Source organism: Gossypium raimondii, chromosome 6, assembly GCF_025698545.1.
Source record: "Gossypium raimondii isolate GPD5lz chromosome 6, ASM2569854v1, whole genome shotgun sequence".
NCBI classification, from domain to species: domain Eukaryota; kingdom Viridiplantae; phylum Streptophyta; class Magnoliopsida; order Malvales; family Malvaceae; genus Gossypium; species Gossypium raimondii.
Window position 1 is genome coordinate 1616838 of NC_068570.1, and position 26532 is coordinate 1643369.

At 31.5% G+C, this 26532-nt stretch overlaps 2 protein-coding genes across 3 annotated transcripts; one reads left to right on the top strand and one right to left on the bottom strand.

Moving 5' to 3' along the window:
* Positions 1-923: 923 nt before the first annotated feature.
* On the bottom strand, positions 924-2308 carry LOC105774501 (heat stress transcription factor B-4). Of its 2 annotated transcripts, none has more exons than XM_012597014.2 (2): positions 1872-2308; positions 924-1749 (listed from the first exon to the last, which is right to left on the bottom strand). In XM_012597014.2, the coding sequence occupies exons 1-2, from the start codon at positions 2097-2099 to the stop codon at positions 1024-1026; spliced, it is 954 nt and encodes a 317-aa protein (XP_012452468.1). In that variant the 5' UTR covers positions 2100-2308; the 3' UTR covers positions 924-1023. The 2 variants fall into 2 exon arrangements, with proteins under 2 accessions (XP_012452468.1, XP_012452467.1); XM_012597013.2 differs by having other exon boundaries at positions 1851-2298.
* A 22470-nt stretch (positions 2309-24778) lies between these two features.
* Positions 24779-26507, top strand: LOC128041895 (uncharacterized). Its single transcript, XM_052632619.1, has 3 exons — positions 24779-24908; positions 25186-25330; positions 25886-26507. Exons 1-3 carry the CDS (start codon positions 24779-24781, stop codon positions 26505-26507), a joined length of 897 nt encoding a protein of 298 aa, XP_052488579.1.
* Positions 26508-26532: the final 25 nt, after the last annotated feature.

Sequence of the window (26532 nt, forward strand, 5' to 3'; positions counted from 1 at the left end):
GATTAAAGAAAAAATTGATCTTTCTATTAAAATTTCATCTATTTCTATTGTTAAAAACTGGTTATATACATCAATATAAGGTACATGTGACACTCCACGTGTAACTGTATAGCTATTCCGTCAGTTATAATCTAATTTACAAAAGATCAATTTGCTATTTAATCTAATTTACAAGGATTAATTTATTTATTTTTAAGTAAAAAAAATTATAATTTAACTTCTAATATAAGAATCTCCATGATATTTTTACCACCGATAAGCTCTAATTAGACCTTTTCTTTAGTACATGAACTAAGAAATCTTTTCTTTAGTATTAAAGCATGGATGTACTTATCAGTCATTAATGGAAACGAACCACCCCTTGAGAAGTTGTCTATGAATGCAGGCTATATAGCCAGAGACTTCCTCAGCTTTTTTTTCTCTCTCTCTCCCTCTCTCCTGTATTAATGCAGGTGTATATATGTATATGAAACTGTAACATACATATATTATCAGAATCATAAATAGAGTGAACTATAAGCAAGAGCATGAACAATAAATTGCACCAATGAGAAACTAAAGAAAAATAGAAGCATCAAAGATAAAAGTGTTTTGAGATTCCTTTTGAACTTCAAATCACCTGCATTGATGTTGGCGTGAAGAAGAAGGGGCACTAAATTTATATACAAAGATAGTCTCTCTCCCATCCCCCCAAAGTGAGTTTGCATTTTCTTTCTAATTCAAAATTGAGTAATTTAGGTTTGTACAATTAGATAAAAATACAAATGGATCTTTTTGTTAAAAAAATTATTTATATCTATAGTTAAAAATTGATCTTTGTACACTAACGTACACGTGACATATTACATGTCACTGTTTGATTACTCCATTAGCTACGCTAATTTTTAATAGTACAAATGAATGAAAATTTTAAGAGGATGAAATTGCTATAAAGATTAACTTATCTATTTTTTAAATAGAAAAGATAAAATGCAATCTTTAACTAGTACAGGGTGGATGATATTTTTACCTAAAAAGAAGCTATCATGTAGAAGAAGGCATAAGATTCAACCCTATATCATCTTTTTCTAAGACCAAACGAGCCTTATGAGTCTCCATGTTAGCTGCTGTTGAACCACCATATTCAGGGTGTAACCTTTTCTTGGATTGTAAAGGGACACCGAAGAGCTTTGTCTTGTTGTTGTTTGGTTCTTCATTTAAGACTTGAACTTGGGGTGTTGGACTATTTGGATAATACCCAAAGTGGTGCTGGTTTGGAGCACAAAGGAGCAAAGAAGGAGAATATGAATTACTTGGAGTGACTGGTTTAACATGGTTTTGAACAAAGTAGATGATATCATTGTAAAGCTTTTTCATATGTGCTAATTCAGAGATGAGTAAATTGTTGCTTCTTCTTAACCTTTCATTGTCTTCTGATAAAGCTGTAACCGAGCTGTTGTTATAGCTTCCTCCACCGCCGGTGGTTGAAGAAAGTGGTGGTGAGTCACACCAGTTGGTTGTTTGTTCATCTGAGTCAGGTGGTGAAATGCTAACTCGGCTTGGAAATGGAAGGTAACCATAATGAGTATTATTAACCATAGGTGACTGTGGGTGTAAATGACGGTGGTGGTGGTTGTAGTGGTTTAACGCCGCCGTCACTTGTGGCTGAGCTGTTTTCCTTCTATGGATCTCACAAAGCAAGTGTTTTTCACCTTTCTTGAAGTACTCATTGGCGAATTCCCATCTATCCGGTACAATCTTCCTAAAACCCTAAAACAAAACCAAAAATAAAAAACAACAATGAAAACTTCAGATTCATTACAAAACATAGAAAGAAGAAAAGGGGTTTGAGTTTGTTTTTTTGTTATTACGTAAGTGTTGAGTTGTCTCACAAAGCTAGAGAAATTATTGTGCTTGAAGTAATTAGGAAGAAGATCACGAGCAAACTCGGGTGGCCGCCATACAACAAAAGTAGTATCATCTTCACCCCATGAAACAATGTGATCGGTGGTGGGATCGTCGACAAGTTGGTAAGTTTTGGTTAAAAATGGAGCTGGTACTGGTTTGTGTGAGTCAAGTGATAGTAATATGCCTTCACAATTATCAAGCATTAAAGCCATTGAAAAGCCAAGAGGAAGAGGATGGTGATGGGGAGATTTTAATGGGGGTTTTTTGGATTTGTTTTTGTTACTATTTAATTATGTGAAAACTGGGATATGCAGTGAGTGAGAGAGAATGTAAAAAAAGGGGTTTCAAGGCAAACCCGTGACCCTTACAACTCACCTCTTTTCCTATGTTTATGGTCTGACAGTAGATCCCGCGCACACCCACTTCAAATGTGAGGCATAAGGGGATGGGTACATGCAATCTGCCTTTCTGAATTTACAATGTAGCCCTTTCCTTTTACCTCCAACTGCATCTAGAACTACATTGGATTGGACTTGAGATTAAAGGTCAGTTTATCATTAGGGTTAACAAAATACAATGAAAAGTTTTACAATGGATTAGTTTATTATTGAAGTTGAAAAGTGTCTTGAGGAATTTGATATTGTTTACAATTGATATCAAAAAGTGATTTAGAGAAGATAAAATATTCATTTTAGATATGACATTGTAAAGTGAAGATTTAACAGGGATAAAAAAACGTAATTTCATTGAAATTCACTTTTTCAAGAGGTAGAAGTTAAAAATTTTGGCTTGGTTAAAATCTCGGTTTAAAATCAAATTTTGGTTTGAGAAGCTACTTATTTACGGGTTGGAAAATTCTTTTTTCAACTTCAATGGTAAATAAAATCAATGTTCATCATTGTTGTCAAAAATTACTTTTCAAAAAATAAAATGTTCATTTAAAAATTATGTTGTAAAGTAAAAGATATGCTGAACTTCTTTAACAAAGATAAAAATTCATAATTTGCTTTTAAAAATGGCTTGTTAACCATTGTTTTTGACATAAAACAAAGCCTAACTTCAAGTCTAGAGCATTTAAAATAAAATTTTCGAAATTTTACTACCATCTCAATCAACAACATATTACACAATAAACAAATAATCAAATTAATGATTACATGGAAAAGTATATTAGGGTAATATGGTAAGAACCATAGAAACCTTTTGAATGTTCTAATGCATGAGCATGATAAAAAAGAAAAGCAAGGAAAGGAAAGGGCATTTCACACTTTCACTTCACGTCAAACGAGCCTTCACTTTTTATTTCTTTTTAATTTCCTTTTTGATTTTCATTTTGTAGCTTTCCTTGTGTCGTTTAATATAACATCGAAGCCAACACAATTTTAATATATAATAATGTTTATATGTATATATGTGTATGTATATATATGAAAAAAGGCAAAGGATACAACATGGAAGTACGTGATGGGATTTTAAAGGCTGTTGTCGTTGACGACATTTCTTCTTATTCTTTAATTTTCTTCTTCCATTTTCTTTTTTCTCTTTCGACTTCTTCTTCTTAACATTACTCTTTGCTTTCGTAATATTCCAAACTTCAAAAACATATATACATATATATTATGTAAATATAGATGCTCTTTGTTCACTGCTGCCTTTACTGACTAGTTACTTGCAATTGTTTTTCTTTTTTCTGTTTGCTTTGCCTTTTTCATCTTAAATTTGGCTTTTCTTTTTCTTCTTTTGCTTACGTGTCTCTAAGTTGATTCAATTATTGCACCTAAAAGTTTATCTCATAGTGGTGGTTCAAGTCTTATGAGATAATTTGTTGGTGGAGTTGGACATTACGTTGTTTAAGAGAGTACATCGAATAATGAGAATGGAAGGGTGATGTTCTCAAAGAAAATAACCGAGTTGTTGACTGTTTGGCTGAGTTGAGTTTAGGTGGGAGGACAGGCTTATAGATTTATGATGAAGTCTCTAAATCAAGATAAAACTAGGGGTGCTTTCAATCTTTGTTTGTTTTTACCACACACACAAAAAAAAGGTTATCTCATAATAAAATTGAGGTTTTAAAAAATATAGATAAAAAAGTATGAGGTTATTGTAATAGAAGTTAAATTGTATTTGGTTTCATTTACTAAAAAAAAATAGTCTCTGTACATTAAATTAAAGAGAAAATTAGTCATTTCGTTAAAATTTTCATTAAATTCTATTGTTAAAAAAATGACGTGATTGATGAAATAACCATAGCTACACGTGACACGTCATGTGTACCTCATGTTGACATATAAGAATAAATTTTTAGCAATAGAAATGGATAGAATTATTAATGAAAGACCAATTTTTCTTTGATCTAATGTATAAGGACTAATTTGCTCATTTTTAGTAGAGAGAGCAAAATGCAATCTAACTCTTAGTATAAGAACCTTCATGCTACATTTTACAATAAATGTCAAATTTAACTTCCACTTTATGTAAATTGTATATAGGTTTCGAGTATATAGTTATTAAGGTTTAATTCTCATTGGCTCTTTTATATTTATTATGGTTTAAATTTAAAATGTTTTTTTCATAATCATTCAAATGTATTAATTGTAATTGTCACCTCTTCAAATATATATATTTTCATCAAGGTCAAAACATATTATTTATCTTTTGTATTTGGTCGAAGTTTCAATTTAATCTAATATACTTAATAAGTTGAAAGTTACTTTTTTAATCAAAATTTTAGTACAATCAACGACACAATTAGTATTTTCTATTGAAAATTTGAACTCTTATGATTCGATATCGTAGTGAGTGTAGTGGTAATACATATTGTATATTCAAAAGGAAAACGCAAGTTCGAACTTTGAAGATTATATTATTAAGAGGATGACATATAAAACTTAAACTTAAACTGTAAGACTGATATAAAGAATACAAAAAAATACTAATTACAATATACATTATAATCTGTTTTACTTATAAATATTTTAATTGAATTAGTACCGTAAATTAATTCAACAACTTAATTAAAAAAGAATTAAAAAATAAATTTTATTATAAAGATATTCACCGAACATTTATAATTTACCATTGTGATGGGGGATTTTTACTGCAAACAAAGGGTCAAAATTTAAAGAAGGATTGCATGAAAACCATATGGCAATGAGTGGACTGTGAGAGATCCTATAAAAGTGTGAGAGACGGATTCGTTTTTGTGATAAGGCAATAAAGAGAGTAGGTCCAAAGCCAGAAAAAGAAAAAAAAATGATGAGTAATTATTTCACCAATATACTCAACTCATTAATGATTATTTTTATGTATAATATTTTATAACTTGTTTTTTTTTTCCTTATTTTTCAAGATTCATACTCATTAATCAAAGATCGAGGAAACACAAAAGCGGTGAAAGGTGGATAATTTCAGGGTATGTTCTTAACTATGTAAATTTAAAAGAGGCATTTAATGAGAATGAAGAATATACTGCACAAATTTTCTTCTTGGTAAATTAAAAACGTGAAATTATAATTTGAATGTTGTTACTTAGTGGGTGATTCTTTTGGAATCTTTTGATGGGTCAATACTGTAGTATTAGATTGGTTTTTTTAATAATCGAAGATATTGATTCTAATATTTTGTTGAGAATTAGTGTATTGTAAGTATGTGCTCGGTAGGGCTTGTTTTACAGAGTCAAGTTCAAGGGGTACCTTGGTTGAAGGTAAGTGACCTATATGTTGAAAATATATTACTACAAGTGTAAATATGAAATTAAGTTGAGTGTAAATAAATAAAGCAATCACTGTGTTGTGAAAGAATTATTGTTTTAGAAGTAAATTCTCTTTGATTAGTGTAATCGTATAGTGGATGTCGCCCCCCAAGGTTAACACAGTACTCCAACATTCGTATACCTGAATAAAGAAGGTGGAACACAATTCCTATTGCTCTTCTCAAAGGAATCGAAACCGAAAAAATAAAAGCAGCTGGTCGGAAATCTGATTGAAAAATAAACTGGAAGAAAACCAGTGAAACCACACTAGGTTCAATTTCCAGGAAAGATTGGAGGGGTCACAGATGGTCTTGATTAAAACCCAATCTCCTAGATAAATTTCCCTCTTGTGTAATTTTGCAGAACACCAGAATTTAGAGAACAGAAGGATAAGAGAGATTGTTTTTCTCTTATTGTGTTCTATCAAAAATAAGGAGGATGACCTCTTATTTATATTATTTTTTGAAGGGAAAAACGGTAAATTTACAGAATCAATTTCCTAGAAAATCTAAACAATCAGATTCTGACTTTGTTAAATAGTAACTATTTAATATATATATATATATATATATCAATTTCTTTGCATTACCAACACTATATACCTTAGTTTTGGTTGTTTGAGTCCCTGCACACCTAGTTGAGTTCCATCATTATTCATACAAACTATATTGACATCTCTCTTGAGTCTTGTAAGTCCACCAACTGAGGCGCTCCCGGCTTTGTGAGCTAGACCTTCAAGCACATGCCCATGGTACTCTGACTCTCAACCAAGTATGTGAGACAAAACCTCTGCCAGGGGACAATACCTTCAATTGTTGGGGGACCGATCGACTGCTTGATGGACAACACTTTTAAGACTTCTCCCGAAAGAGTTATTTCCCCTCAAGAAGCATATGTTAGGTCAAATTCTATTATTAATACTATGCATATATAAGTTGTAGATATAGCCCCTATTTTTCGATTTAATAATTTTAGTCTTTATACTTTTTGAAATTTCAATATTGACCCAAAATGGTAGTTGTTCATTCCATTAATGATGTGACTTTTCTGCGAGTATTATGTGAAAATAGTAAATTGAAATGACAATACACAAGTAATAACATATTGACCGCGTAAATTTTTGAAAATAACATACTTTAACAACCACCATTTAATAAAATTGCAATTTCAAAATTCAAAAATTATTATATTAAAAATATAAATTAAATTCATAATTTACACATAATACAAAACTAAAAACAAAATCCAATTGAGTAAAAATCATAATCCATACATTTTTTAATGGCAGAAGACCAAAATTATAAGACTTTCATGTTCTTTTGACTGTTTGCTATTTATTATCATATAGTTTATTAGTTATATTACGTACTTCCCAATGCAATTTCATGCAAGTGGTAAATATAACCAAAATATAAAAATTTGTATCTACAGCAAAAATACAAAAATTACATGTGACAGTACTGGAAATACATCTAATGTTTCATGTTTTTTGGTATTAATTATCTAAAATAAACCTAACCCAGTCAAAATCTTTTTATATAAATATTATTTACATATATTAACATATCAACCACAATAATCTCTACTGAATCAAGCTAACTACCCGACCCTTAAACAGTTTATTTTAAAGTTGAATAATAAATTTACTTGCGAATTACCTATAATATAATGTTTGGCTAGATAATTTAACCATGTTATATTTTTCTATTATTTTATATGTACCATAATAAAATATACGACTTTAATAAATTTCAAGTTGTGACTTTGAAAATGCCCTGAACTCGAATTATCGTTATAAAAAGTGATGAAAATAAAAATAATCAATAAAATTAAAGCTTTATGGTATTTTTATATTAAAAAAGAAGATTATTTACTTTCAAAAGAAACCTATCCACTTGAAGATTTTAATCAAATTACATTTTCAACTAGCTTTTCATCATTAAAAGGAAAAACTCCCACCTTATATGAAGTATTATCTTTTCACCTAGAAGATTCGAGTTTAAGTATACTAAGTTAAATTATTTCCAGAATTAAATTATCGTAACACTTCAATGAATTGAGACTTGAATATATCTAAACTTAAATTAAAATAAATTTATTCAACAACCACATATATTAAGACTTAAATCAAAATAAAATTTGGTTAGACATAATTTATAAAGACGAGACTTTAAATCTGAAATTTCAAAGTTCTCGGAATTTCATCCTTATCATTCAATCGAGCTTCTTTAGCATCATATTTATCAAAACGGATTAAATGTATTACATTATCACCACCAAGAGGTTAAGAGAAGTGACAATGAACTTTGTCCCCATGCATGTCAATCAAGCTATTGGTTCAATAGTAAACATGTGTGAGTTTCAAGTTGATTAGAATGAAATCTAAGATTCAATATTTGTATTTGTAAACATTTTCTCCCTTCTTCTATTGTAATGTATTTCTTCACTTGCATAAGAAAAATGAAAAAAATATTACATTATTTTCATATCACTAAGCCTAATGCCAGTCTTTCAAGTCCCAATGCTTATAGATGAGGCAGGTAATGAGCAAAAAAGCACCTTCCAAAACGTGCAATTGCATGCTTAAATGTGTCTCTATCTCTTTCCTTTCTCTTCATATCTTTCTTAATTCTTCCTTCCAGGGGGGGCCTTATACGACTGCCAAAAGCCTGCATAATTTGCAGCGGCTGACATGGACAATGTCTCTCTTATTTTTGTTTAATTTTTGTTCATGGTTCTTTGCATCTTTCCCATTCTCGTGATTCCTGTTTTGTTCTTTTCCATGATGTAATAAATAATTTTACCATTTATTATCACCATCACTTATCTCCCTCTTATTCATTTTAGATACACATTTGTGGGAATGATTTTTCTTTGCAATTCATTGGTCTATTGCTACTTTCTTGGCTTTTTCCTTTTTTCTTCTTGGTTAAATTTATGAAGGATGTAACTTCAAATAAGCAGGGTCAATTTTATGAGACATCCCCAAATATCCTTTGGATTTTGATATAGTTTTTTCTAGTGCAGCACAATTGGAAGGTTGGTACTTACATGATAGGGACATACCTACACCACACATGCACACATGAAGCTACCTAAATAAAGGTCTATTATTTGCTCTTTTGGAAGCTCGAAATTAGATGGATTTTATGGGTGAACAACATTCAGTTTTTACATTTTAATAGTTTTTAATCGTGTTCTCAAGATTCCACCCATGGAATCCACTTGAGTTCGAAATTGATCACATGTTTGATTTAAATTAACATTTAATGCTTAAATTAATAGTTCTAATAGAAAGATTTGATTGATATCAGCTAATACTTAGAGACATTTTTAAAAATTAAAACCAATTTAAAATATGAATTATGATTTAGACACATCTCGCAATATTGATACATTGAGATTCCAACAACGACATTGTTATATGTATACTTTGCGAGCTTACCTTGCTAGATTCATGACTCCATTAGTCAACACCTTGCGAATTAGGACACCCATGAGTCCAATATCTTGTGAGCACAATCCACACAAGCCTGAATTGATGGGACTACATGCCTGACATGGACAAGACATCTGTCATTTACATGTCACGAATATTTGTTCCTTATATATGATAAATCATACCTAGGAAAATAAAATATCTGTTAAAGATTGTGTGATCCGAATCTCGTCACTTGTTGAAGAAATAAATACAGTGACAAAATAAAAGGATCTATAGAGGCAAAAGGCCGAGGGCTTTTCTATTTGAATCTGTATAGAACTATTCTTCTTCTATTTGATTTAATTAGAACAGGGTTTTTCAACCCTTAAATAGATGTAGTCAAAACTCTTTTATATCATTCATTTTTCTATATTAGTGAATTTCTCCTACTCTACCTGTGGTTTTTCCCGAAAGGGTTTTCTTTTTTCTTATTGCTTTGCGATCGTTCTACCACCATTATCAACGTTTATTCTAACACCATCAATAGGTCAACTAAATTCCAAGAAGTCTAAAACCAATATATGAGTGACACGCAACATTTGGAGAACTATTAGGAGCAATCCTTAAAAGGGTGACTAACTCCAGAAATTGAAACCATAACACTCTTATCTAAAATTCTCAACTCTCTTTCCAATCTTCTCTGGATACTCACATTTCAATCACTTTAATCACCTTATGACTTTCACCCTGCTGAATGAATCGTCACCACATTCTCCCCTTTGTATTAGAATTAGTTCAATATTGATAACTAGAAATATATAGCAAATTACCTACTACCATTGATTAACCTAATCATGAAGTTAAATCCATGGGGAGTTAAAAACATGAGATCGTGATAAATAGGTGGAGTCCATCATGAATTAAAAAAAAAAAAGGGTCCCATATCATTGATGAAAATCAACAGTTTATGGAACATGGAACAGTAGAAAAAAGAAACACAGTTTCTGATGATGAAAAGGAAGGTTAAAACTACAAGACAAAAGCTTGTCTTTCTTTTTCATATAGTTGTGTGTATATGGGGAAATCGAGTTTTGTATGCATTAAGACATTCATCATCATCATATATGTTAAGAGTGCAAAATAAAGGGTCCTACGAATAACAAGTAAATCTAAAAGAACAAAGTTTGATGATGTTTTTGTACTCAAACAAGTTGTCAACAACTTAGACACATATAAATATCCCTATTGAGTCCCCACCACCATCACTACTCAAAATCAGCTCTTTCTCAATACTTTGAGTTGCAAAGAAGATTCTATTCTAATTTCTAAACCAAACTTTGGATGTAAAATTCAAATTCTGAATTGAAAATCGATTGATTTGAAGGTTGGATTATATAAGCTAGATTGAAAAATTATGAAATCAGTAAAAATTAGAACTAAAAATTCGGTAAAATTGGTTTAATTTCTTTTTTATTTTGGATTTTTTGGTAAATATATATAATTTTATTTTTTAATTTTTGGGAATTTTAATTATTTCAATTAATATTTTAAAATTTCCAAAATGATTAAACTAAAACACAGTTAGGTCAAATTATGCTATAAGTCTTATACTATATGTAAGTTAGTGTATTTATTCTTTGTTTTCCAATTTAATCTTTTTAGTTCTTATATTTTTTAATTTTAAAATTTAAGTCTTAACTAAAATTATATCCATTAAATCTATTAAGTAAAATGATATGGCTTTTTATGGGTATTATATAGAAATAACAAGTGATATTACATTGCATATATGACAATATGTTAGTTGCATGAGATTTTAAAGTAGAATTTAACAACTATTGTTTGGGTTAAGTTTAAAATTCCAAAATTCAAAATGTACGAGACTAAAATGACCAAGTAAGAGTATAGGGACTAAATCAGTAACTTACATATAATATATAGACTGATAGCGAGGGCTTGATCTATAATTACAAGTATAAGCACAATTACAATCGATAAGTACAAATAACAAGAATAATAATTAATCATTACAATGCACGATTTAATTTTTAGGAAATAACAAGTTAGTATAATGATAAAATTACACTTCAACTTCCAAATTATTTATTTATTAACTCTTATATGTTCTAATCATATCTGCTATTTTTGATACAAAAATTTTAAAATTATCTATAGCCCCTTCTCAACTTATAAATAAGAGGACAATGCACTTCAGCCCATTCGAACCTACATCCTCTGCATTGATAACAATGTCCATGCCAATCAAGTTAAGACTCAATCAACAACTTTCATTTAATTTAAATATTATAAAATAAAATAAAAATCATTACACATGAAGACCGCCGATTCCCTTTCCAAATTACAATTTTCTTTTCTTCTTATGGGACAAATACAAACATATACAACAAAGGTTTAACAATATTTAAATGTCTCTAATTCCAGAATTTCAAGGACAGACAGAGATTGAATAGGGATAGAATTACCCACCTACTTGTAATTATTTTAAGGCAAGTATACATATATATCAAAGGGCAAATTAAAATAAAGAAAGAATCAAAATCTGAAATTATATTTTATACGACAACGACAAGCTACAAGGTTCTTTCTTCTGTCTGTTCTTACACCCTCTTTTGTCTGTTCCATTGTCTGTTTTCCTCAGCAGAAGCCATAGAGAGAGAAATGGAAGAGATATTCAAAGACAAACCCTTATTTTGACAAATTTAAATTTTCCCAAACTATCATCATTTAGAGTTTCAACTAGTATTTAATTTTTAAAAGGTTTTAATTGAGCTGTCGTTAAGATTTTTCTATTAGTTTAGTCATTAAATATTATTTTAATATGATCAAATTATAAATATGTGTATAATAAATAAACGATAAAATATCTTTTCAATCTCTTTTAATTTTGGTGAAAATCAATCCTTTTTAAAATATTAGAGTAATTGAGTTTCTATCAATTTAGAAAGTGGACAACTAAGAACAAATTTGATAATATTAATATTTTCTCATCAACTGTACATATTTTTACTGGTATAATAACAAATTTATTTTTCGGTGTTTATATATTATCTGTAAATATTGATAGAGTGTATATATATTGCAAGCTAAATTTGTTAAATTAAAGACCAAATTGATAGAATGTGTAAATTTTGAGGTTAAATTTGTTACTATACTGAATAAAAATATGTACAATTGACAAAAAACATCAACATTGTGATTAATTATCCTTAGCCACTCATTTTTAAAATTGACAGAAATTAATTTATTCTATTTTTTTTTTGAAAGGGATTACTTTACTCAATATCGAAATTAAAAGAGATTAAAAAGTTATTTTTACCTAAATAAACAAACCTGTGAATTGCAGATAATGGTGATCAAAGAAAAAGGGTTTTAACTTAAGAGCATGTGCAAAGGGCAGCAAGGGTTTTGCAGTGGCACAAAAAATAAGGGTAAATTGCACTCAAAGATATTAAATTATTAATAAGTTCATATTTTGGTTACTTAACTTCAAAAAGTTACAATATAGTCATTTAACTATTCAAAATTTTTTATTTAAGTCATTGAGCTGTTAAAACCATTGCTGTGTATGGTCTTATTTATTCGCACTGCCTAAATCAATCGAAAGCTTTCCTTCTCCTTCTCTTCTATAATTCAATTTTTTTCATTAAACAACTTTAAAAGTCACGAATATGCAAACCAAAATCCAAATAAGTTTTTTTTTTTTATCTTTGACACTGACCGTCAAATTGGCTTGGATCTAAGGTATGTTCTTCTACTCGTTGATAGGTATTGACCCATTGTATCGATTGTTGAATCGTCGCTTGGAGCTCACTAACTAGACTTAAAAAAAACTTAATAGCATAGTGACTTAAATAAAAACTTTCAAATAGTTCAGTAAATTAAATGAAAACTTTCGAATAACTTGATGATCATTTTTTAACTTTTTAAAATTGAGTGACCAAAACGTAAACATACTAATAGTTTAGTAACCTTTGTTATAATTTACCAAACAATAAAGAAGGGTAAATTTTGAAAAAGAAAACGAAGGGGGTCACGAGGGGATCATATGGGATCCCGAGTGATATATAGGTAAATTGCATTTTGATGTGCAGATATGTAGACGATGTTGTCCTTTGTTTTTATTTGTGTGATTTGTAGCAGCTTCTTTGTCTTCTAAAGTTGTTTTACATTTCTATCTAGATGTCGGTTGAGTCTTAACTTGATTAGCATTGATATTGTTGTCAGTGCAAGAGGACGTGAATTCGAGTGAACTGAAGTGCATTATCTTTTTATTTAAAGATTAAGGAGGGCCTAATTCTAGGCATTGTATGAACAAGAGCAGATATGATACAAACCTATAATGAGATTAATGTTTTAAAAGGATTTATGAATGTTCTTCTTAACAATATTATCTCTAATGTTCAAACTTAAATATTTTCTTTGAGAGTAAAAAGTGTTTTATAATTGCATCCAATATTTTTTACAACATTTTATATAATTGGAGATAGAGGGCTGCTAAAATTTGAACTCAAATTCTCAATGTCATACTATATGTTATTACTAAATAAACATATTGTTAGCCATTTTACTAATCATAGACCAAGAGCTAAGGTTCATGACTAGCATTAGTACTACATACATATGTAGTGAAAAGAATAGAATAGAATAGGATTGAGCTAAAAATTAGTAACTTTATCTGGTTATGCTTTTGCAATGCACCACACTTTTCATTAAACTATATATAAATATTATACATATTTGAAATAAAGCACTAAAAGAAGGCCAACCATGATGTTCTTCTAAGCCATTCACATTTTTCCTTCCATTGTCGTAGAATTTGAAATAAATTATATGCTGTTGAGTCGAATCCGAATTATGCAATGAATTCAAATGAAAATCAAGAAAATTGGATACAAATATTTATGTAAAAAAATCTTTCCAAAGAGGATAAGAAAATTACGGGCAAAACTTTACTAACCGGAAAAATACCGAAAGAGGAGTACAAGATGGAGAAATAAACCCTGAATCTAGAATAAAAAGTTTTCCTGAAATTCCACAAACTCTCTTAATTTTGTTGTTGTTATTTTAAACTATCTAGGGTTGCTAAATGACCTATTTATAGGCTGAAATTAATGTGGAATTATGACTAAATCATGCCTAGAATAACCAGAGTTTAACTGGAAAAAGACTACAGGGTTTAACTAAGAGAAGAAACCTAAGTGGAGAACACAATTTAACTAAGAGAAGAAATCTGGTTAAGTGGGGAACATGTCGCCAGGTCGTGACGCCAAGCATCACGCCGTCGAGACGCCAAGCATCACGCCGTCGAGACGACGGTTCTTTTCGTCGGGATGTGACATGTCGTGTCGTTGGGACGTCAGCTCTGTTTCATCCGAAATGCAATGCACACTTCACATCTGTCCCAAATTTTTTATTTTCTTTTAAGAGATTAAAACAACTTATAATTAGGGTTTAAACTATTAACATTTTCATCATACTCTTTTATTAATAATTTGTCTCAAGAAAAGAATGTATCCCTTACAAATATTATTTTTAGAAACTACTAATTGATCTCTTCCCATGCATAATTTCTATTTCCTTTTTTAAAAACATATAGAAATGGGTCCAAAAGACTTGCATTGCCTGTTTTCTTTATTATCAATTAAAAGAAAAAAAAAGTTAATTTTAACAAAAGACTTTAAGAGAAGAGTTACATTAAAAGAAGTGAAACTACAAGATATGTCTTTTCTTTTTTTTTTTGCTCCCATTATCTTTTCTTTTCCTTGTTTTGGGCCTATTTTCCTTTTTCCCTTCTTTTTTTTCCTTCATCCCTTTGTTAAAGACATGGAAAAATTCAACTTCTTCTATGTCAAAATTAAAAGCTATATATATATGCCATTACCCTACTACAAAACGTGTTCAGCTTTGTCATGTACAAAGTAAGTATATTCTACTGATATGATCATCAAGAATATCAGAATTATTTCAGAGAAAAAAAAAAGTACTTCCCCCACTCAAATAAAGATGTTAAAGGACATGCCAATCTAGTTTGCATGTATCTCAGCTTTATATATATAGCTTTATGTGATATGGAGTGTGGGGTTTGAATGTTAGAATTGAATTAGATCAACTGGTTGAATTAAAAATCGATGATTTGATCAATAAAAAAAGTAGAAAAGGAATAATAGTTATGAAGCGATAACAAATTGAAAACTTAATTATTCAATTGTTTAACTAATTATGTTCTTTTAATGAATTTTTATTTTATTTAAACTAACAATTGAAATTAAAATCGATCATCGGACTAATTTAACTATCAATTCAATTATTACAACATTAAATTTAAGTAATGAGAAATAAAAAAAGCTTTTAATCACTGTTCCAATGATGAAAACATGGTCCAACTTGAATTGCATTAAAGTATAAATAACATAATTAAAAAAATATTTATACTAAATAGAGGTCTCTCCCTTCATTGTAAAACACTTGAGTTTGGAGTAATAATAATTCTTAAGAGCATTCACTCAAATTTCTCCCTCTCTTGCGTTCTTATTTTCTGTGGCTTGTTCTTATTTTGTTCCTCGTTCATCTTCGTTTCTTTTTAAGTTGCTTTCATCTGAGTTGGATTTTGGTGAAGGAATTTCGTTGAATCTTCATATTGTGAGAGTTAGGCTGACTTAAGCGTTTTTTTTAACCTTTTTTTATTTATTCATTTAATTGTTTATTCATTAATTATTCTTTTACTTTTATTCGTTTATTTATCCATCGACTTTCTTATTTACATATTGTTCATTCGTTTAACCATTCTTATCATTCTTTTATTTTCTTCCATTAATTATATACTTTATTTGTTTTAATATTATGTCATGTTGTTTATTTTTAAAACTCGTGTTATAAATCATCCATTTTAAATTGTTTGATTATTTGCTTTAAATTTTTTTCCGTATATTATCAATTGCAAAAATTTTTATACTATCTATTTTATATACCATTTATTTTAAGATGTTTTATATATAACTTGTTCTAAATTCTTTATTACACAATATTTATTTTAAACTCATTTATATATTATTACTTTATATATTACCTATTTTCATTTTTATATATTATTTATTCCAAACTTATACATATATTACCTACTTTTTTTATATATAATTTCTTTATTGATTGGTATATTGTTGATTTCAAATTTCTCTTTCCTTATTATTCATTCTCAAATTCATTATTTTTAATTTGTTTACATTTTATTTTTTTATACTCTTTGTTTTAAATTCATTGGTCTTTGATTATTGATGCTAGTATTTAAATAATTGCCATTATATGTTTTATAAATTGTTTATTTTATTTTCATATTGCCGTTTTTATCAAAGTTTTTACGCATCGTTTTAATATTGAGTCAATTTTCCCAATTTTAAAAAGAAAACTTTTAAAATAAGGCAATATTCGTACTTTAGAGCTTTGAGAAAATCGTGCCCTAACTTCATCGAGTTTCGATTTTTTTTATCCAAATAACCGAATATCCTTTTTAAAACTTTAATGCATGAGACAAACTTAGTTTCGAGGGTTAAAATGTCGTATCCTAACTTACTAGATGTGATATCTTATTACTTCGGGACAAGGAGGTCTTAACATCAAATTCGATTTATTCAGGTTTTTAAAGAGGATCGTATTTTAAAATCTTTTCAAAATTTCGACATTAGGATGTTAATTAATCAATTAGGTACCAATTTTTGGGCGTTACGAGGGTGCTAATCCTTCCTCGTACTTAACCGACTCCCGAGCCTATTTTCTCGAATTTTGTAGACCAAAATCATTATTTTAATAAATCAAAATGTTTAATTAAAATGATTAGTCTCAAGGTGACCCGATCACACCTCGAAAAAAGATTGGTGGCGACTTTATTTTCGTTTTAAAAGTCAACCCCATTTTTCAAAATAAAAATGGTTTCGACAGAGACTATCACACAATAAATATATTTATAATTTAATCCATGTATTTTCAATAAACTTTACATCATACTCTAATTCACGTTTAACACTTCTGACTAAATTGATGAAACAAGAAGTTTAAAAACTCAATTAAGAATTTAGAAATCAATTTGATTTTTTTTTAAATGTATTTTGTGATAGAAGAGGAGAAGAGTGCGGGGACTATGAAGGCTGTTGGATCACATGCACGTCACATTATTCCTTTTTCTCCCTTCATCTTCATCTTCATCTTCTCTTCTTTTTATAATTGTGACTGATAGAACGTTAAAGAAAAGTTGTTTTTTTCTTTCTTTGAAAAAAAAAAAAACCCCACAATTCAAGGCTATTAGCTGCTCTTTCTCCTTAATCCAAGGGATTCTTTTACGTTTCGATCAGACCCCAAATTTTTGGGTCCCCCCCATCCATCATTTCTTGCACACACACATATACATATATTTCAAAGTCCCACCTCCCACGTTCTCTTAATTTTACTCATCATTTCACTAGACAATAATAATGTAGGATATAAATTTTGGCTATTTTTACTGGGTTCTTTTTGTTTCATCGAAATTCGACTACAAATTATTGTATTTTGATCGGTTAATCATCGGGTGAGTTATGGGAAAATGCTATATACCCCTCGAATCATTTGGCTATGATCCGAGCAGTCCCTTTTTCGTTTCATATTTTACTATAAATATATATGTGCAAGGAAGTATATATATATATTTACTGCTACATATATATATATATATATATATATTTCATCATAATCATACAAATATTATTGCCAACTAATTATCCACTATGCCGGCCGGTCAAATCATGTCGACCAAAAAGCTTCCAACTCACTTTCGTCTTCATTATTCCATGAAAATTAATGATATTTGTTAGGTGCTAGCACAAATATTACCATGAACTAGATTATGAGTTGAAATCTTATTAGACATAGTTATTTAATTTTTTAAATTTTATAAAATATTATGTTAGTATAATAATAAAATTGTACTTTTATCTTAAAAAAATTATAATTTATCTTTGGTCCTTTTTGGCTTAATCTTTTCTTGATAGATGGCTCATGCATCACATAGAGCTCAATTTGACAAAGCATTTTTATTTCTCGAACCCTGCCTCAATTTCGGTCTCTTGTCGGAGTAGAAAGATGAAACCCTGACTCAAATGAAAGATAATACAAATTATTATTGGAGGTTCAATCAATTATCCGATAAACGATAAGTTATCCCTCAACAAATACACTCCCGGTAAAAGAAATAGAAAGTTTTCATGTTTGAATTTCATATATTGCATTTTTGACTACGAAATTTCCGAAAGTAACCAAATAAAATGTCAGATTATTGATTTGAATTGAATTTCATAAATCCTCTTTTTCCAAGTTTAGGTACATATAGATTAAGTAGGTATAGCAATAAACTATGGGATTTTTAAGAAAAGTAAAATATTCAGAGAAACGAGGAAAGACAAGACTTTGAAACTATACAAATACAAATATTCCATTTTACATAGGTCCCCTTTTGGAACCGAGCAAAGAGCAATACTAAGGTAGAGCCTCGTACCCGAGGCAGTACTGAGACTTGTGGTGGGTATTCACAAAGATACATTGGGGTCCCAACAAATATATATATATTTTTGATTAAATTTTAATTCAATTAATATATTGCATGAGGTCGAACATTTCTTTCTTCGATTTGAAAAATATGATATAATATATATATATATATATAATTCATGGATGTATAAAGTTTAGATAAGTCTCATAACCAATAACAAATCTTAGCATTACATATATATATATATATACATATAGTGTAACATCACGTTGGACTGTTGGAGTCCCCAAGAACAATGTATGTATAAAATTTTGAAAAGGAACAATGCTAGCTGACTCCTAGGCTATTACTATTCTCCATCTTTAAGAGAGAACCTAAATACCCAAAAGGAAAATGAAGTAAAATAAATAATAATAATAATAATATAAAATAAATTTAGCTTTATAGGGAAGATGAAGGTGGAAAATGGAATAATTATAATCATCATGCATTTCATATCTGCTTTTCTCATTGTATTCACTTTCTAAGGCATGATTAAAAATATAAAACAAAGAAAAAAGTTGATCAAAAGCAAATTTATCTTCCTTCTTCTCTACTTTTATCTAATTCAACTCCAAATAATGGAAACTTGTTTCCCAAGACTTGTAAATTATTAATCCTAGAAAATTAATCGCGAAAGTCGAAGTTTAGGGTCTAGGTTTTACTATTTTTAGGGTTAATTACATTATACATCCCAAACTGTGACCCTTTTTTAAATTAGTCCCAAAATTTCAAGGTTATATTAATTAGGTCATTCTGTTACTAAAATCATTAATTGTAAAAATCTTAGTTTTGATGTTTTTGAAGATTTTACAAAAGCTTTATTGCTTACTCTTTTTCTCACTTTTACTTTTAAAAATTATGTGGTAATGTTTTATTTAGGGTTTTTAACTAAAATAGGCTAATTTTTTTTGTACAGAAATAGGTCGTCAGAAAGATTATTTATGAAAATGGTACATTTTTTGTAATGGCGCCAATCTCATAGGCGCCAATGAATTAAAAATATTAATTTTTTTGAATAAAATATTTTTTTATTTTTTTAAAAAATATTTAAATATAAATACGGGTCAAAATACGGTCAATAGGTGAAAGTACGGGGAAAATGGGTTGGGTGGCGCCTGTCAGGTAGGCGCCACTAATTGTGCCTCATAGGGAGGCGCCATTAAAAGTGCCTCATAGGGAGGCGCCAATGGATGCCATGGCAACACCACCCTCTGCCTACCGCTGCACCGCTGCAAAAGCAGCATGGTGTTGTCCCTTCAACACCATAATTTTTCAGCCTATAAGTAAATATGGTCCCCAAGCATTGCATGGACGGTAGAGAGAAAAAAAAAGAGAGAAAGGAGAAGAAGAGAAGAAGAAGAAGAAGAAGAAGAGAAGAAGAGGAAGAAAGAAAGAAAAAATGTAATGTATTATTTTAGTAAATAATTTTGTTTATAATTTAAAGAGTTTAATTAAGATATTGTGAATTTTTTGTTATTAATTATTAATTATAAATTATTTATGTTTAGTGTTTATAGTTTGGATTAGCATTTTGTATTAATATTGTAATTTTTTGTATGAATATTGTAATTTTGTATGAATATTGTAATTATTTTATAATTAATTTTGTATTTATAGTTTTGGATTAGTACTCCGCTCCTTCCGGCCCGTATCTCCCGCCGTACTCCACTCCTCCCGGCTCAAGTTCATCGATGGCATTTGAGACATATGATTTTTCATCTATGTTTCACACACCCCAACATACGGATGAGGAGAACGTTGATCACCATAATTGCCCGCAACGTGAGCGTCGAGCTCTACAAAAATATACCCCTGGAACAACACCATCAAACCATCAATTTTAGAGGGTTTTGTAATATAAACAACCTCATATTTATGTAATAAATTTTGTTGGCATTTTATTTATCAGATGGAGATATTTTTTTTGTGTTTGCAATTTAAATAGTCAACTGTGTATTTATATAATGACTTTTTGCCTTTTATGTAAATAAAATTTTATGGTTTTTTTTTATTTTGCAATTTCAAATTGCTCCATAACTGCAACAAATTGTAGACAAATTTGTGATTCAATCCTCTCAACATGCAATGAACTACATATCAGTTTCTACCCGATTGAGACGATTGTCCAACATGGTAGTTTCGGAGTGGGCATTTACTCCGATTATGACCGGCTAATCTGCATACGCCACACAGCTTCCCGTCGGATTTCTCCCTAATGTCCATTTAGTTATGGATTCTAGATGATTGCGGACGACATTTTGGGTTCCTACGCAACCTTTTGTCTGGGACAAGCTCGAAGGTCGTTGGAGGTACCTCCCAAGTAGATAGGTCAAGAAGTACGGGGAACTAATTTTCTCATACACGGAACGTGCATTCGATGATGTACACTTCATCGATAAATTGTTCTACATTGAGCCCAACTTTAGCACAAGCTGCCACGACATGTGCACATGGATAATGAAGTGTTTGAAACCTTCTGCAGTTGCACCGTCTGTTTCAGAGATCAACTCTATAGGACCTAGGTGGTGAACCGGGTCGACGACCAATGGTCTTTGTAACTCGAAACATTTCATTATGTCATGAATATACTTCTACTATCATCAACCTCGCCATCCGATGGTTTGCAACCATTGCATCCCTAACATCTTCGACAAAGACGTGTCCTGCCTCCATCTGGTTCACTTGTTGCTGACCCATTCTTGACATCAAGGTAGCCAACCAATAGAACGTAGTCGAGAAGACAGATGAAATTGAAGGATGCCGTATTTTTAACACAGCATTGATCCCCTCCACCAAGTTTGTGGTCATTTGACCATAACGAAAGTCATCGTCAAAACTTTGAGCCCATTGCCACGGCTCCATGGTACCCAACCACTGCCGGAAAGATGTGTTGGTTTGACCCTCCATGTCACTCTCAAGTCGGACCATTCTTTGGCAAAAAATGTGTGGCTCTAGCTTGTGCGCTGCATATGTATTAAGAAAATATATGTTACAGTATTGCTCTAAAACATTAAAACTTATATTGAAAAGATAAGGTAATTCTTTACCCATTCCCACAACTTGTCTCTTCCAGTCTGCATTTTTATAATCTCACTGGAAGTTAGCCGCGATGTGCCTGATGCAGTAAACAAATCTCTAAGGAACACCAGAACGCCTAATGGCTGCAATTAATCATTTCCCTCTATTAGAGATGATGCAAATATTATCGTTGCTAATAACATACCTCCGCAGGTTGGTAAGGAAGAACTCCTACGATTCTATGTTCTCCTTATCGACGATGGGAAATGCTATCGGGAGCACGTTCCTGTTGCCGTCTTGAGCAACCACAATAAGTAGGATCTGTGTGTATTTTCCATATAGCCAGGTTCCATCTACTTGCACAAACGGTTTTCAGTGGGGAAATGCGCGCACACATTGATCAAACGTCTAGAACATTCAATGGAAAATTCTTTTTCTCGATTGTAGTTGGTCATCCGGCCCGTAATAAGGTCATGTTTACAACTCAATGACAGTCCCCGACACGTGTACCTTCATAGCGGCTATCCATCCCTGTAACTCATTGTACGATGTATCAAAATCTCCGTAAAATTTCTCCATTGCCATCTATTTAGCTATTCATTCCTTCCGGTATGATACTCGATACTGGAATCGTGCTTGTATTTCAGCAATTAGCTCCGAAATTTTAATGGTCGACATGTCTTTCACCATTGGCATGATGCACGTACAGATAGTTTTTGAGTCAAGTTTTTGATGATCTTCTGTCATACGTGTTGAAGTACATGTGTGAGGCCCAACAAATTTTCGTATCTCACACATCTGCGACTTCTGGATAAAAACAGCTCGTATCCGCCAATTGTAGCCTTCTGCTGACCTCCAACACTTTCCAATATATAATGTTAGTTTAGACACGATGACTTTGTAATCTACTTATATATTCATGCTATACCGCTTAATGGAAAATATGCATTCTTCCTTACTTGCAAATCTCTGGCCCACGAATAACTCATCTGGATCAGAATATACGGCCATTCGGTGAGCAGGTAGTATTTCAGGGTACTCCAAAAACTCGGCTACCCGTGCTGCATTGGGGTCTATCTGAGACATGTGTACCCCAGGATTATTGTGTATCACAATATGATGAATCTGGTTTTCGACTGAAGACGCGTTAATGTTTCCATCCTCATTCACGCCTTCGTCGTCAATATCATCTAGGACCTCGTCCACGTCGGGATCACTCTCACTATCAACTTCGTGATCAACAGGATCACTACTATAGTATACATCATCACCAACCACATCAGTCTCGGGTGCATCATTAAGATTTATATCGATCCCGTGTATAGTTGATTGACTATCAACATACGATACCGAAACCACCATATACGGTGCTTGAACTCCATCTTCTTCACCTAATGGAGTGGGATTTCAGTTGCCTTCACACCGGCTAACTCAGCAAATAACTGAATCGGTGCATTTTGGTTACTCCGAGAACTACAATAAAGAGCGACCATTGTCTCCACGTCTTCATCGTCTACAAGTTCTATTTCTGTAAATTTTATTGGATCTGTCGAAATTGGAAACTTGTAGAAAACTTTTGATATCATTCTCCCACAACGTCTATAAATTTTTTCACTAATTTTTTCCTTCATATCATCAAACGAGATATTTCTATTAAATCTCATTGCTACTTGTTTGCGGCATTCAAATATACATCCCACGGTTGTTGTCAATATTTCTCCATTGAAATAAACGCATACAAAACACTGATTCTCCATCTTCAATACTAGATCTGTTAAAAAATTTTCAAAATTCCTAAAACAGTTTTGAAATGCAAAAGAATCACATAAAATTTCTAATGTAAAATTTTTCATTCAGAATCTAACAAAATTAATAACATAACAAAATAACTTTCAAATAATAAAATTACTAACAAGAATCTACATTCTATTTAAAAAAAATAAACCAAAATACCTTATTCTTCTTCTTCTTTTCCTTTTTTTTTCTTCTCCCTATCTTCTTATTTTCGTTCCTATGCTAAAAATTATGTTTGTGTTTCGGGGGTATATATAGGGAAAATGAAGACTATTGGCGCCTCTCAACATGGCACAACTAGTGGCGCCTGTCAGATAGGCACCACCGTTGGCGCCTCTGAGATAGGTGCCTCTACTTTGTATTATACCGGGTCATATACTAACCCGAGAAAAAAATTAATGATATTTTATTAAAAAATTATTATAAAATATGCATTGGCGCCTATTAGATAGGAGCCATTAAAAAGTAAAAAAAAAATATTATAAAATATTGGGTTTTTTACACAAATAGGGTGAAAAAAATCTACTAAAATAGGGTGTCAGAAAAAGTATTTACCAAAATGAGTTACTTTTTCATTGGAGCCTATTAGATAGGTGCCAATGAATAAAAAATAATAATTTTTTTGAATAAAATATAATTAAATATTTTTTCGGGTCAGTATATAACCCGTATAATACATAGTATTGGCGCCTATCTCAGAGGCGCAAATGGTGGTGCCTATCTGGGAGGCACCATTATTGGTGCCATACTGAGAGGCGCCAATGGTCTGATTTTTCCCTATAAATACCCCCAACGCAGACATAAATTTTACTAGAGAAACAAAAAAAATAAGAAGGAAGGAAGCAGAAGAAAAGAATGAAGGAAAAGAAGAAAAAAATAAGGTATTTTGGTTTATTTCTTTTTAAATGGAATGTAGAGTCTTGTTAGAAATTTTATTATTTGAAAGTTATTTTGTCAGGTTATTAATTTTGTTAGCTTCAATGAAAAATTTCGCATTAAAATTTTATGTAATTTGTTTACATTTTGAAACTGTTTTAAGAAATTTGAAATTTTTTAATGATCTAGTATTGAAAATGGAGAATCGCTTTTTGTATGCTTATTTCAATGGAGAAATTTTGACAACAATTGTGGGATGTATATTTAGATGTCGCAAACAAGTAGCAATGAGATTTGATAGAAATATCTCGCTTGATGATATGAAGGAAAAATTAGTGAAAAATTTATAGACGCTAGGGAGAAGGATATCAAAAGTTTTCTACAAGTTTCCAGCTTCAATGATCCAATAAAATTTACCGAAATGGAACTTATAGACGATGAAGACGTGGAGACAATGGTCGCTCTTTATTATGAGACTCAGAGTAACAAAAATGCACCGATTCAGTTATTTGCTGAGTTAGCCAGTGTGGAGGCAACTGGAGATCCCACTCCATTAGGTGAAGAAGATGGAGTTGAAGCGCCATGTATGGTGGTTCCGATCGTATGTTGATAGTCAATCAACTATACATGGATAAATATTGATCTTAATGTCGCAAATAGACCGATGTAGTTGGTGATGATGTATACTATAGTAGCGATCCCGTTGATTACGGCGGATAGTGAGAGTAATCCGACGCGACGAGGTCCCTGATGATATTAATGACGGCGTGAATGAGGATGGAAACGTTAATGCGCCTTCAATGTAAACCAGATTCATCGACAGATACACAATAATCTTGGGGCACATATGTCTCTTGATAGACCCCGATGCGGCACGGCAAATTGAAGTTTCCGAGTACCCTGAAATACCACATGCTAACCGAATGGGCGTATATTCTGATCCAGAGGAGTTATACGTGGGCCAGAGATTTGAAAGTAAGGAAGAATGCATGTTTGCCATTAAGCTGTTGCTCAAAACATGGAATCGTGGGAGTTCTTTCTTACCAACCTGCGGTGATATGTTATTAGCAACGATAATATTTGAATCATCTCCGATAGAGGGAAATGATTAATTGCAGCAATTAGGCGTTTTGGTGTACCATGGAGATCTGTTTACTGCATCCGGCACATCGTGGCTAACTTCCAGCGAGATTATAAGATTGCAGACTGGAAGAGACAAGCTGTGAGAATGGGTAAAGAATTACCTTATCTTTTCAATATAAGTTTTAATGTTTTAGAGCAATACTGTAACTTAAATTTTTTTAATACATATGCAGCATACGAGCTAGAGCCACACATTTTTCGCCAAAGAATGGCCCGGCTTGAGAGTGACATGAAGGGTTAAACCAACAATCTTTTCGGTGGTGGGTGGGTACCATGGAGTCGTGGCAATGGGCTCAAAATTTTGACGAGGGCATCGTTATGGTCAAATGACTACAAACTTAGTGAAAGGGAACAACGCTGTGTTATTAAAAACACGACATCTTCTAATTTCATCTGTCTTCTCGGTAACGTTCTACAGGTTGGCTACCTTGATGCCAAGAATAGGTCAGCAACAAGTGAACCAGATGGAGGCGGGACATGTCTTTATTGAAAGCATTAAGGATGCAATGGTTGTAAACCGTCAAATGGCGAGGTCGATGACTGTACAAGTATATTCACGACATAATGAAACATTTCGAGTTACAGAGATCATCGGTTGTCGACCCAGTACACCACCTAGGTCCTACGGAGTTGATCTCCGAAATAGACGGTGCGATTGCAGGAGGTTTCAAACACTTCATTTTCCATGTGCACATGTTGTGGTAGCTTGTGCTAAAGTTGGGCTCAATGTAGAACAATTTATCGATGAAGTGTACACCATCGAACGCACGTTGCGTGTATGGGAAAACGAGTTCCCCGTGCTTCTTGACCTATCTACTTGGGAGGTACCTCCGACGACCTTCGAGCTAGTCCCAGATAAAAGGTTGCGTAGAAACCTGAAAGGTCGCCCGCAATCATCCAGAATCCATAACGAAATGGACATTAGGGAGATATCTGACGGGAATTTGTGTGGCGTATGCAGATTAGCCGGTCATAATCGGAGTAAATGCCCTCTTCGAAATTACCATGTTGGACAATCGTCTCAATCGGGTAGAAATTGATATGTACTTCATTACATAAAGATGG